The sequence below is a fragment of the Anser brachyrhynchus genome (genome assembly GCF_964034855.1).
Source record: "Anser brachyrhynchus genome assembly, chromosome: 6".
NCBI classification, from domain to species: domain Eukaryota; kingdom Metazoa; phylum Chordata; class Aves; order Anseriformes; family Anatidae; genus Anser; species Anser brachyrhynchus.
The window spans coordinates 36,906,871-36,921,441 of NC_137700.1; the positions used below are offsets into that span (position 1 = coordinate 36,906,871).

General features: G+C 34.6%; 1 protein-coding gene across 24 annotated transcripts in view; it reads left to right on the plus strand.

Annotated features, from left to right (window-relative positions):
• The window catches only part of ATRNL1 (attractin like 1), a 519,237-nt gene that overhangs the window by 130,411 nt on the left and 374,255 nt on the right, over window positions 1–14,571 (plus strand). For all 24 annotated transcript variants that reach the window (XM_080597609.1, XM_080597608.1, XM_080597595.1 and 21 more), the window contains 2 exons: window positions 4,366–4,498; window positions 5,807–5,988. In XM_080597609.1, the coding sequence (XP_080453735.1) occupies window positions 4,366–4,498; window positions 5,807–5,988 (315 nt within the window). The remainder of the gene's footprint in view (window positions 1–4,365; window positions 4,499–5,806; window positions 5,989–14,571) is intronic.

The window sequence follows — 14,571 nt, forward strand, 5'->3', positions numbered from 1 at the left end:
TAGAGTAATTTTTTTTTTAATTATTTTTACTCTTCAGAAATGAAGCAAAATAATGGATGATAAAGTGGTGGAGACCCTTAACGTATTAAGAGAGTAATCATTTGTAAGGGCAGTAATATGACAAGTCAGTGTGGCCATAAAGCTGGTTTATTTTTGCAGATGTACTTTTCACACACCTGTAGGCATACTCAAAAACAGTGAATGCATTCAAGCCTTGAAAGTGCTAGAATCCCTCCTGCTTGCCAGTCTTCTTTAAGCTATGTGCTTGTGAAAGAGGAGGGTGAGCTGGGTTTAGGTAAGTACCATGACACTTTCACTTGAGATCAGCTCAAGTGCTGCTAGGCTTATATGCTAAAAATCTTGAAAAAATTAAAGTATACATGTAGGATATTACCAGACAATATGTTGATTTATTTTTCATTTTTAAATTGTCAAAGAATTTTGTAGGCATGGTTTTCCCTTCTCTGTCTCCCCCTTTTTTTTTTTTAAAACATTTTCTTCAACCCACTTCATCTCCTCTCTCACCCCGTTCTTTGGGAAACAATGGGAAATGCTTCACTAGTTCCGTATCAAAACAAATTAGTTTTGCTTCTTTATATCCTCAACATAACTCTTTCCCTTTCCTGTCTCCACACCAAACTTCATTTCAGATATAAACGAAGTCCTGAAAGGTAGGCTTAAGGAATTAACAAGAAATGTCTTCCTTCTGTCCTTGCTTTTGTTAGACTTCTCTACAGTGAAAATTGAAGCAGTCACTGCAGATAGTAGCTGTAGCAATATGCTGCACTGTTTTTCTACTGTGTTGTCTATAATCCTTCAGTTTATAGGAATTTTAACAGCCCACACTAAAAGTTTGCAATTAAAGTAACTTATTCCCATATTACTTAGAGAAAATATTTTTGAAGGATTGAAATGCAGCAGTAATTTAATGCCAGTCTTAACGTGAAAAATTGTTTTCACTGTTGGTTGAAAGTAAATGCTTTCCTTTCAAAACCATACAAGTCCCTGGAAAAATTTGAAAAGAAAGACTTTCTGTATAAAATTTCATCTCTTATTCTGCAAGCTTACATAGTTAAACTTATTAAAATACCTACTGTTTTACTGTAACAAACAGCATACATAAGGGAGGCCGACTAATTTGAAAACGAAAATAATTGGGATGAAGAACACCAGGCAGAAGCACATATATGTAACACTTCTGGTCAGAGTAGTCGGAGATGTATCTTTTCAGGTGAAGTGCTTGTGCTTTCCGTGTTTGGGGAGAAGGTGACAGGAAGAAGCATAGCTGAGGTACTCCTGCATCCAGTCTGCATGGCATTTTTGCTTGTGGCTACCAGGGGGATGTGTTCCTTCTGTAACTGTGGCCAACTTGCACCTGTATCTCCAGTAGCAGTCTCTGAATTTCTCATTTGTCATTCTCCACATATTCAATATAATGAAACCTCAGTAGATGTAAGTAGCCTAAATACAGACCAAATTGTTATGTTATTTCAAAGTATTTTGTATCTGAGTGTGGCAATGTAAAATAAATGTTTTGGAACCCATAGAAGAGGTGATAGAGAGCATCTTGTTGAGGGATGGAGGGTAGTATAGGATGCTTCAAAGAGAAGTGTAATCCTGCATTGTTAACTGTTTTTACACAAAAACTTCAAGGCAAGAATCATTTTCTTTTTGCAATGTTTGCACAGCTTCCAGAAGGATGACATCCTCTTTCAAGGTGGGAGTTCTTAGAAGCTACACTAGTACCAAAAATAATAATAATAATCACAGCGATCTACCTACATGTGAGGAATTTAAAGAACAGCCAAGGGGGTAATATTGTATGAAGTGGTAGAAGAAATTATGAATAGAGGAAAAAGGTAAATTTAAGACAGGAGCACCCAGTACTAAAATATGGCAGTAGATTCAGAGAAGTAGTAGCAAATCTATTTGGTAATTTATAATTAGGCTAGGCAAACTACACAAGATTATATTGTTATCCTGAAAAATCCAGGAGGAGAAAAGAGAGCTACATCATTTAATAGTAATTTCTGAAATTCTAAGGTAAACTACCTTAGTAGATATGCAGAAGTATCTACCTAAGTGGATATGCACAAAAACAGAGCAGTTCAAAGTCTGTCTATATACAACCATATCAAGATCAGTGCTGAAAAATCTAAGTAAATCAGATGTAAATGGGAAACTTACATATAAAAATTTCCCAATACTTTGGAGTGTAAACATTATAAATATCCTGCAGCAATATAGAACTTCAGTAACAGATGGGCTGTCATATTTCTGAATTTCATTGGTTTTGGTAGCTTAAGTTATGGCCTTAATATTGTGTTAATATGAATTACCTATTGGATTCACATCTACATTGAACTAATGAGATTTTCAGACAAGCAATGTTTAAATTGGATTTAAGGGAAATAAGTGCTGGGAATAAGGGAATACAACAGAGAACATTATTACAGAGTAGTCACTAGTACTTTGAATTTTATTTTAAACATTAAATAACCAGCACGCAACAAGCTTCATGATTAGAAAGTAATAGAACAGATATCTTGGTTTAGCTGGAAAATTGTAATCTGTTTATATATAATGTTACTAAAGAATATATATATTTCAAAAGTAATCTGAATGCTCAAGGATTTTGACAACGCCATGATGTATTAAAAGTGAATGTTAGTTGAGGAATTGTAAATGAGCAGAAGGTGCTTACTTGTGCTTTGAAGTTCATTTTAAAGCATCGCTCAGGCAGTTTTGTGAATATGCATCACTGACTGAGTGAAACTACATGTGGGTTTGTACCAGAGGTTTTGTGTGCCTTACTGTCTGTATGCATTTATGGATCTAGATAGACCCTCTGTTACTTTGCAGAATTACCTTTGGCTTTGTTTTCTTAATGTGGTGCAGATGCCTGCTCCTAGAACATTTTCTCTATTTCTTCTCTTTGCTTCACAGTAGCCTTTCTTACAGATCAGAAAAATGTTCACTGATGGGCGTCTCATCCAATAAAGGCACCAAACAAGTCCTTACACAGCAGTGTTCTTCAGTAATGAAGCTGATCCTCTGTAAGATTGAAAATTTGTGTTACCAGTTGTTTTATTTTAGGAATTAAAAACAAAGCCAAGAAAAGCCCACCTTTTAACGTTTTTATTTTATTTATTTTTACTCCTGGCTGTGGTAGGTTGTTGTCCTATTGTCATCATTCCAATACCAGGAGGTGTGTAACTTACTCTCTTATTGCCCCTTTATCTTTTTTTTCAGACTATTAGAAAAGAAAGCAAAGAAAATTGTAATGTGAACCATATATATGCCATCCAAGCACAATACATTTTTGATAATAAGCATGAATGAATCTCTTGCTGTTAAGGACAAAAAATACTTTTAAAGTATTCTTTTGCTGTTGTTTGGATTTATCACAAGGGAGGGACACATCTAGTTAACTGAAATCTGAAAAAAAAATTGTAATTAAATTGTCAAAATGTATTCCTACTGCATAAGATATATATGTAACTTCTTATAAGTGTGAATTGGCATTTGACAGACGAGTGAATTTACGTAAAACCTCTGGGTACCTGAAAGCCTGAGCTTGTTCTGAAGTCTTTAGAATACATTTTGATGTTACTTTAGTTGGGTTGTTTGATGGGTTGTTTAGCTGTGACTTTTACCAAAATAAGCTATTCCAACATAATGGTTCTTTGTTTCTGATGAATTATGCAAATACGCAAATTCTGATGAATTACACCGCTTGGCAAAATGGTTTCCTGTACATCCTGTAAATTTTATTTACTAGCTATGCTACATACAGATTTGCAATTCAAACTGTAAAATAAGTTTTTGACAAATCCTGAAATTGTTTCCTGTGATCACCTGTAGCTCCTATTTTAATTTGTTTTGCTTGATAAGATAATGTAGAGTATGTTCTGTCTTCAGTCACTGAGGTGCAGTTATTTTACATGTGCATCTTGCTCCATTTTTTACAATCTCTCTGATTGTTTTGCTTGCTTAACCTGCAAATAACTTGAGCATGAAATAATTTAGTGAGAAAGTATCCCTGAACTATCTAAGAAACTGAGTTTTATTTGAGGTATTTAAGCTCTTCTTGTTCTCTATACAGAGAAGTGGCATTTTCAAAGTGCTGTTTGACCCATGCAGTCAGTTATGTAGGACAGCTGGGGTGATTTGTGCTCTAGAGATGTCTTTCTTGCTCTCCACCAACTGACAAGTGAACCTCAGCAAAGGGCTGAAATTAGACCTAGCCTTTAGATGGCTGTGATTTTCTGGGAGGAATCCACCTGCTGTGTATTTCAGTTTTGACTTTTGGTTTGTTGACAGTTTGACATATAATATGTTGTTGTGTCTGTTTCGTTTTTGTAGTCAGTTAAAAACTACACCAAATGTCACGTGAGAAATGAACAGATCTGCAATAAACTGACTAGCTGCAAAAGCTGCTCGCTACACCTGAACTGCCAGTGGGATCAGCGGCAGCAGGAGTGCCAGGCCTTACCTGGTAAGGGCTGGGGAGCAGGGATGCTGCTTTTCATAGTGGTCGAAACTGGGTAAATCTTCTCCGTTACTTCCAAAGGGTATTTGGTCAATGGGTAGGGCTAGATTTGTTTAACTCATACTGTTTCTCCCCTCCTGAGTGCACCTGTACAAGGTGAACATGTGTAATTGCATCGTACTGATTGGTATATCTCTGCTACCTTTAATCTTGTTAGGAGAAATAATGCTAGTGAATGAATAATGGCAGGTACCTCTGCATAAGCTTGAGACAAGCTCTAGCCTGTGGGGATGGCTGAGTGCAGAGCTGAATTGCCATACTGAGTCCTGTACTGTTACATATCCACTGGCACTGTTGTTTCTGCTGGCTGGAGCTCTACCATATAAATTATACTTCAATTATACTTCAATTTTGCTGTGCAGGTATGGCCTAAGATCTAGTTTCTTGATTGTCTAATGTTGGTAATGTTGGAAGCAGTGAATATTAAAACGGTAATATAAGATATTCTCACAAGGTGAATGTTAACATTCTGAATAATATTTATTCGGTAATTCATATTCATAACTACATATATGCAGATAGATACCGAAACCTTTCCATTTGATCTTTATGTCCAGCTGAAGTTAATGAACACCATTTTTTCTCAGAAATTACTCTTTAACTAACTTTGATCAATTTATTATATGCAGTTTTAAACTGCATTTGTGAGCTCTGTATGAAGATTAACTATAAAAGTTGTTCTGAATTATTTACTCATATTTTGGTAGTTCTGTGCATTTGAGTAATTCTGAAATATGTTGAAGAGGAAATACTTCCTAAGTTGTTATCCGAATTTCCTATTATTCTGACTGCGTTTATGTTTAGGATAAAGCAAGATAGGTTACATTTTTGATCGCTCAATTCTAGGATAATTGTTTTCAGATTTTTCAAATTTAGATTAAAAAAAGTAAACTGATTGTTGCAGTGCTATTAATTATAAACATAATGTAGTTTTTAATGTGTAGTTGTGTTCAAATCTGAATACAGAGGAATAGCATAATAATATTATGCTGAAAGTTAGTATATACATTATAAATATTTCAATACATTCTTAAAAGTTTATTTTCATAAAACTACACTATTGCTGTAATTAAAACATTAAATATTGTATTACTCGATGTTTTAGATTTTCTTTTTTTTCTGTGTGACCTGAAAATGGAAACTGAGTATTGGGTTATATTTTGAACTGCTATTTCAACAAGATAGAATTCATACTTTCTTAGATTTTCATAAAGTTTTTTCAAATCAGTTTTAACCATATACTTTTTAAACCAGCTCATCTGTGTGGGGAAGGATGGAGTCATATTGGAGATGCCTGCCTCCGCATAAATTCTAGTCGTGAAAGCTATGACAATGCCAAACTGTATTGCTACAATTTAAGTGGGAATCTTGCCTCATTGACAACCTCAAAAGAAGTGGAATTTGTTCTGGATGAGATACAGAAGTATACGCTTCAGGTAACTTGAGTAACTGTAATTGATGTTCGTGTGAATTAAATTTGCTCTGAGGAATCTGTTTTAAGGATTTGTCCACGGAGACAGAGGAAAGTGTGTGCCATCATAAGGGCTTGAAGATTGCTGAAGACTGATATCAGTGATGTGTAGGATATTAAAGTAAACTCATGTTTAAGCCTAATGGCACAGCAGTTCACAAATGTTTATCCTTACTTGGTTTAACGGTTTCAGGTTGCTGTGTAAAAATGGCTTTCAAGAGATGACTTGAGAGAATGGCTGGAGCAGTGATTTGGGAAATCCTAGCCCTTTTCAACACATTGTGACAGCAGCAATCAAAACAAGACAAAATAATTTTCACTGTAACACAGAAAAAAATCCTGGCTTTCATATCAGTATAAGTAAAACTGTAAAACTTTGTTTTCATGCAGAACACTCTTTGAAGTTGTAGCTATGTGAGGATTCCGTCAGCCCCTACAAGAAACTATTGCTTTTAATTGCCCCTGCAGTTATTCTTACTGTATATGAAATGCATTTCCTTCTTTTAAGTTGTATTCATATGTGGACGTTACTATTATAGTACTAAATTTTAAAAAAGAGAAGTAGGATAAACTCACCTGCCTGAAAAGATCATTATTAAAGTTGCAGATGAAAAATCTCTGGAAGCTAGTGGTGAGCCCTGTCTTCAGGAAATTGTAACTTCATGTTGTATTGCCATTGAAACAGATGTTTCTCCCTACCACATCTAGGAAAGGTATTAAAAACAAACAAACAACACAGCAGGCACAGCAAAGTTTCTTCCAATAATCTAAATGTGTTTCGTGTTTTTAAATCTCATCACATTGCAATGATGGCAGTTTGCAATGATGGCAGTCTATGGTCAAGAAGTGCTCTGTGGGAGCATGCAGCATGCTGTGAAGGGCATTTTCTTTGGCCCCACAGAGAACTTAAGGCTTTTGGTGCTGCTTCCATGCAGCTTCCATGCAGGGGAATTGGAATTAGACAATCTATAAGGTCTTTTCCAACCCAAACTACCCTGTGATTCTCTGACTATTCTATATTCAAGGCAGAATTGTGTTATGTCTGCTACCTCTGAAGTGACTGACAGTGGGATGCTACTTCTGACTGCGATGTCTAATGAGAAGATAGGAGTGGAATGGGGTTTGAATAAAACTTCTTAAAGCCTGTGGGAGTCCCAGACAGTTTTTTTTTTAATTTAAATGTTCTCCCAGCTCCAGTATGGCTTTCTTTGTTTATTTAACATTATTCACTGTTCTACCGAATGTACATCTACAGGCATGTATGTACATATACATAGTATATGTGTGTATGCATGTGCGCATATGTACACATACATATGTGCATACATCTTGTGTGCGTCTATGTCAGTATATATGTATAAAGTAGCTCCATTTCATTTCTGTTAAAAGTAGATGTACATTAGCTGAAAGCCTGTGGATAAAGCAAATACTTTTGGTGGATGATGAACACCAAATAAATTGCTTTGAATGATATCAACTTCTGTAATTAATAGATCTTATCCCTTATGTAGAAATTCATGGTACCTCATAGGGGCGTTTTCCCCCATTCGAACTGCTTAAATCAATACAAGACAAAATACATCTGTTTTCCCTGTCTGGGCCTTAGTTGCCTTGGAATTACAATGCTGTAACGTGCTCTGTTGAGGAATGCTGGGGGGACTGTCCTCATCTGTTTGCTTACAGGTAGCTTGGAATATGGCAGCTTTTTCATTAACTGTTTCGTTGTTCTGGGAGTCTGCAGTGTCAGTGATCAACTACATCAGCTGTTTAGGCAATTGCTCTGATAATTCAAGATTCTGGTTTATTTTGACTTTTCAGGCTTGACACCTTCAGATGTTCAGATTACAGCACCTGTTCACACACTGTTGTTCTGGAAATGCAGTCAGGAGCAGCCTATGAAAAGACAGTTCATAGTTTAGACATAGTATACAGTTCAGACAGTATAAAAGAGTGCAATCATGGACACAGCCACAGTATCAGTGAAAACATCAAAGCCCCTGATAATGTCATGTCACGTGAAGGGTGCATGTTTCCTTGCCCTTTCATTTGACACGGGCTGCAAACAGCTGAGGACAGGAAGGTACTAAAGGTATATAGCTCCCGGCTCTGGAAACCTCTAGCTCCGTATGTGTCTGGTATATGGGATCAGAGGGGCACTGATGAGCTGTGCTAGTACATGTAGCATGTGGGAATGCCCTGCACAGCAGCAACGGAATGAATAAAGAGCTAATTATCTTTCTATGATAACAGTGGGGGAAGAAGGTGGTTAAAAATGTGTACATGCCTTTGGCAAATACAGGAATCTGTTATCAGGATATTTGTGAGGAATATGATCCATATCAATCTCTTAATTGTTGAACAGAGGGGAAGTTGAAGATTAATTATCTGCCCATGGGTGATCAGGTGCAATTTTTTTTTAGTAATTAAATGTTCAGATGCTGATCGCTGTGTTATTTAAACCCACCTACATCATTGATACATGCATCTAAACTAGCTCCATGTATATCCTAAAGTTATCAAATGGACAGGATGTCTTAGAATAAGATGCAATGCAAACAAATCAGTTCATATCAGCAAAGGACGTTTTTAAAAATATATGTTTTGGTTTCTAGAACATAAAACGTTTCCTTGATTGCATAGCAAGACTATTTTTAAAGTAGCTTAGTATTTTACAATCAGGGGAATATTAAAGGTAATTATGAATAATAATACAACTTACATCAAGCTAGTCTGTGATTTGAAAAACTGTTACATTGCAAATGAATTGAGAAACCTACAGAGGAAATGGCAGTCAAAGATTGCCTCTGTATTATATTAAATCTGAATGCAAGAGTTTAGACATGCTATGAATCAAAATATTCTATATTATCTTTTTCAGTATTCCATTTTGAGAAGGAGACACAACTGATGATATACTATGATATATACATATGATATACTATGATATATAAAGATATACTTAAGCTTCCTTCAATAAATGTAGGACCTGGACAGAGCATTTTATTTTTCCTAGAAACACAGGTATTTTTTGTTACTTGCTAATAAAGGAGAGAGAGAAGTAATTCTTTTGTGCCAGAAGATCTCTCCTGACATTGTACATACCGCAACCTTGAAACGCATTCTCTCTGTCCACTCTTGGATGTTACATAATGTTAAAAATGTAATTGAAATCAAAATGACAAAATCACAAATGGCAGTGATTTGTCTAGCTACTTGTCATGTCATTCTTCCTCCCCCTCTCCCCCCAAGATTCCTACTAAAATACTGCATAGCAGGCCCTCAAATCTAACAGTGTGCTAAACTATTGATATGATTGATATTACCTGACTGAGCTAATGCCTTGAGATGTAGGTTTTTTTTTTAGTGCTTTTGGAAGCTAGTTTTTTTTTTTTAATGTTTCAGAGCTTAGAACTTCTGCAAGGTGACATCCTGCTGCGTGTATCTTTATTTAAGTATGTCCTGAGCCAATGTGGTGATATAAATTTCAAGATACCTCACATAGAGTTTATGCAATTGTAGACAAATATATTCACTTCAGAGGTATGTCTTGGGTTAAGCAATCGTTTAGTTATCAGGATCTTTAATGAAATGCTACCATGATTTATGCTGTTTTTCAGTTACATTTAAAGGAAAAATATGTATACTTTCAGCTGTATCTGTCCAGTTGGATTTATTCTGTGCAAGACAGCCTAAATGTGTTATCAGGTTTGACAGAGCTCTCTGAAATTTTGCTTGATTTTCTTTTGTCTGCCTTTTCCTCTCAAACTGCAATCATGATGATTTAAGGTGTAAGATTTCATTTTAGATGGCTTGTTTCTGTAACAGATGGTGGTGTGGAGTTCACAAATGTAGTCAGAGCAGCTGTGAGGTGAGCACCATACCTTAATCTGAAGTATCTATGGTGGAGTTTGACTAGTAAGGTTAATATCAGAGGCTTTAAAATCTTTCTCCTGTGTGGAACAAAAGCTTTCAGGATTAGTGAATGAGTCAGAGTGACATTTGGAAGTAAGAATATGGACCTATTTTTATCTTTACTTTATTTGATATTCTTGTATCGAGAAAAGAAGAAAAACTTTGGCAGCTTCTGTGTATTTTAAAAACTGTTAAAATATTATTAATAAATACTACAGCCTGGAAGGACTTAAAAATTCTTTATTTTTCATAGAAACAGCATGGGGCTTTGTAGACTGTTTTCTAATAAAAAGTTTGCGTTGTGGGACAAATTTAGTAACATTTCTCCCTTAGATTTAGAATAATAAAAAACACTGATGTTTAGAAAGATTCAGAGGGAGGAGGTTGCCATTGGCTCTACCTCCTGTCAAGATCTTATTGTGTATCAATATTTTCTCTTAATTCTAGTACTAAATTGGGAATCAATAATTGCTTCCTTTTAAAGAATAAGGATAAAGTTAATTCGATACTAAAGAAAGCAACAATATGACGACCTTTGTAGTGTGAAGTCAAAACACTGTTGAGTTTGGAATTATATTCTAAAACAATGACCAACAATTGAATGTCTAATCTGAATTGTTTTCATTGGAAATAAATGGAATTCATTGAGAGAATATCAAAGTAAACACAATAGACAGACTGAAGATTCCTGTACTAAAACAAAATAATGCTTGATATTTTTCTTTTATGGTACTTTATTGACCTACTAAGCAAAATTTTATGAAAGGGAAGATTTGAGTTTTTGTGTAAAGTAGATAAGAACAGCAGTTTAAGATTAATTAATTGTTCCTTCTAATATCCAAATATATATGTTTTAAATGAGTCTACTCATTTAAAAGTGCAATTAGTTCCCTTGGGAGTTTGCCTACAACTGTGGAATATAAATCCAAATAAAAACAGTTCTTGCTATAGTGCAATAAATTCTGAGAGCGTTTGGTTTTGTTGTAGTAAGCATAAACAAAAATGAGAACAGGTTTAAACAAAGCATGACATTATATAAGCTGTTTGCAACTTTTCCTTTAGTTTGCTGTTTACAGGGCTAGGCGTCCTTTATAAATCAGACTTCAGTGTAGGTTGGAGCTAATTAGTGAGCTTTGCGTGGTAGCCTTATTCTTTGTTAGCTCAAAGTATTCTCAGAGGGCTGCATGTTTTTATGGTTTTATTGAAGGTTTGCTTGTAGTGAAGCTGACATCTACTTTTTTTTTTTTCCTCCTTCTGAAATAGGAGGACTTTACTACAGTTCTTAGCAGTTCCACTTTACTATTGGGTTTGTGGAGGTGTAATAAATTCTCCCAGCACTTTACTTCTGTATTGGAGTTGTTACACTGACTGTCCATTAGCTCATTCTGGATGAGCTGGCTTGCTGCTTTCATGAAATGGGGAGCACAACTCGCTTTGGATGCCTGAAAATAGAACTTGAATTTCCAAAAAAAAAAAAAAAAAATTACCCCTATAAAGAGGAAAAATCAAGGATTTCTCTTTGAATACTAGCTTTAATCTCTGTAGATTGAAATTCAGAAAGTTGTAGGCTTTTTTCAGTTTGTCAGATTTATTTTTTTTTAACCATCTTCTCAACAACAAAATATGATAAGAGTGGGAGAATTAAATGTTCTTATGGCCTAATACCTGACTTCTACTACTAATTATAAATAGATTTAATCATTTGTACCTTTCTCTTCTTTAATGTCTCATTCACCGGGTAAATATTTACAAAAAAACATATGTGCAGGTATCTAGCATGGTTAGAATCAACACATACTCAAATAATAGAAACACGTCAATGAGGTAGTAACTGAAATGGATGGTTTCTCTTCATATAGCTCTTATTCTCAATAAGCAGTTTTTCATTGAGAATGATGCAGAAAAGAAGAAAAAGAACTTCAAGCCCTTCTCAAAATGTGTGGGAATGTGAGCACTAAGGAGCAACAGTATTTTCAAGGTTTAGTTACATGTTTTTATTTCAGGGCAATGATTTTCCTAGGGATCAGGGAGTTTAAGTGTTGAAAACTTTAAGTTTTGTAATAAGGTCTAATGACACACACATTGGAAAATAAGTCAGAAGCGTACTGAGCACTTATAGGACAACTTCATATCTAAAATGAAAGAACCTTAAATAAAGGTATGGATAAACTTGGAGATACATATATATATATATATATGGTAAGAAATGTATTGTTCCTCAGCAATTTCCATGATTATGAAACAGAGGAGAATTATAAGCCTCAGTAGTAGTTGGCTATTCAGTAAAGGTAGATTTGCTAACTTCAGTCGTTTACAGATTATTCAACCCTCATTCAGTTTGTGCTGAGGCAGCAGTAATGCCTGAAATGTGTCGTGATTATAAATGATCGTATTCACAGTAGATCTCAAACCAACTTAGTCTGACTTTAATTTTGAGTAAACAGTAGAATTAACATGAAGCATCATCTCTGTAGTTAGTGTTACATGATTTTCCTTTCTAATGTAGTTCCATAATTACTACTGTAGAAGAAAATTAAAATGCAATGGGTAAGAAAAAGAAAAAAGCACATTTTTGAAGTTAGTGGTGATCAGTACTTAATAAATTCCCATGATGGCTAAAAACTTGCCTGATATTCAACTAAATAGGACTTTAGTACAAGGTGACGCGAGACATCCTATAGGTATGTATTGTATGATTGCAATTTTGCTCCTGTTGGATGAAAATAAAGTGAAAAAAAATTTTCCACTGAGTTTAGTAATTCCTAAATCTTTTCCAACTTAGAGCAAAGGTTGATTTCTCACTTAAAAGGTGTTTTGGAAGGTTCTTACCAATGATGTAAAAGATATAAAAGCATACAAAGTTCTATAAAATAGATAATTCTTGACTAGTATTTCAAGCCTAATTGTATGGTTTGTTAAGACTGGTTGTAAGTTTTAAAAGCTGCCCTAGAAAGAAATAGATGAAGGGAGAATAGTTTCTAGAGAATGGTTTGAAGTTTTAGATTATGTAGTGGGATAAAGCTATGGAATAAAACTTTCAAGTACTTGAGATATATTTGATTGCATACCCCAGTGCAAGGTTAGTAAGACCTATTACAAGCTTTTCCAAGTCAGAGTTGATCATCTTCCGTATATTGCATTGCCTTTGTTTCACTGTAATTTTTTTTACTAAATTATACACCGATAATTTCTTGATATTTTTCATCCACTCCTTTCTTCCTTTATATCTTCTCTGAGAACTAACATAGAATGCTGTAATGCCATGTGGGAAAGCTTGGTTGTTGCTGAGGTGGTTTTAATATGAATTGTTTGTAATGTATAACCAGGGTTTTCATAGATATATTCTGGAACCTGATTTTTATTTATTTATTTTATTAATTCTACAATGAAGCATTGCTAAGTATTCTTTTTTAAATGAACTTCTTCATTTCACATAAAAAATCTCCAATGTAATTGGAATAATTTTTGAAAACCTATAAAGAGTAACTATCTGTTTTATATAGTCACAAAACTATTTGTTTTGGTGATTTTTTTTGTGGATGTATCATGATGTAGATCAAATGCAGTTTTAGCTCTTTATGATTTTCCAACAAGAGAACAAAAAACTATAATGCTGATGTCCAAAGTACTGACAAATCATTGCTTAAGGAAGTAATGGTCTTTTAAAACTAAAAATTTTAGAGACATAAATGGAAGATCATTCCTTGGATACATCTGTGAATCTCAAAATTAAGGTTATGAGTCAGAGCAAATGGTTAGGCTGTTTGTTGCCTGTGCAAAACAGCTTTTCCATTACTTATTAATAGCAGTAGTAGCAAGCAATAAGGCTCAAGTATTAAGGAATTGAGGACCTCAGATAAGTATTTTGATAGCTAATGTATGAAAATGTAAAACATTTATTTTAAATGCTTTCTTTTTTTTTTTTTTTTTTTGAATTACTAAGGTATTATCTTTTGGTTGATTTTAAAATACATTATTAAAGCAAACATGACAATTAACTTCTACTGGGTAGAAAATAATTTCAACTGAAAACATTTTAGGTTCTATATGCTAAAAAAGTAGTAGGTATTGCCTGTCTCATTGTTCCATATTCTGAGAAGAGTGCTAGAGCTGAATATCGATAGAACATGAGCAATAAAATTTCCTCCTGACCTTTTTGTAGCCACTATATCCCTGAAAATTCAGTAGTCTTTTTTTGAATGCTTGTGCATATGTGTATATGACATCTGAAAGGACATCTCTTTTGCACTACCTCTGCGAGACAGAAATCTTTATGAACAGCAATACATACTTCCATCCTGCATGCCCATTAGTGCTTTGTTAATCAAAAGAAGAGAGGGCAGAATGACCATGGTTTTTACCAAGTGTCTCAGTACTAGCAGTAAAACAGAGCTTCAGTGCCATTTGTTTGGCTTCTAAATGACTGAAGGCAGATACACTTCTAAATTGGACTAGATTGTCCATTCTTTTCTTGAAAGCTAGAGCACTGCAGAGTGTACTTTGCTTTAAGGGATTCTTACACCTTATTTGGAGAAAGCAAGCACTCCCTTCCTTCACTGTCTCTGAAGAATGAAGGAAGAGGAATCTCTAATACAACTTCTAGAAAAATATATCAGCTTTGTTGAAATTAAATGAA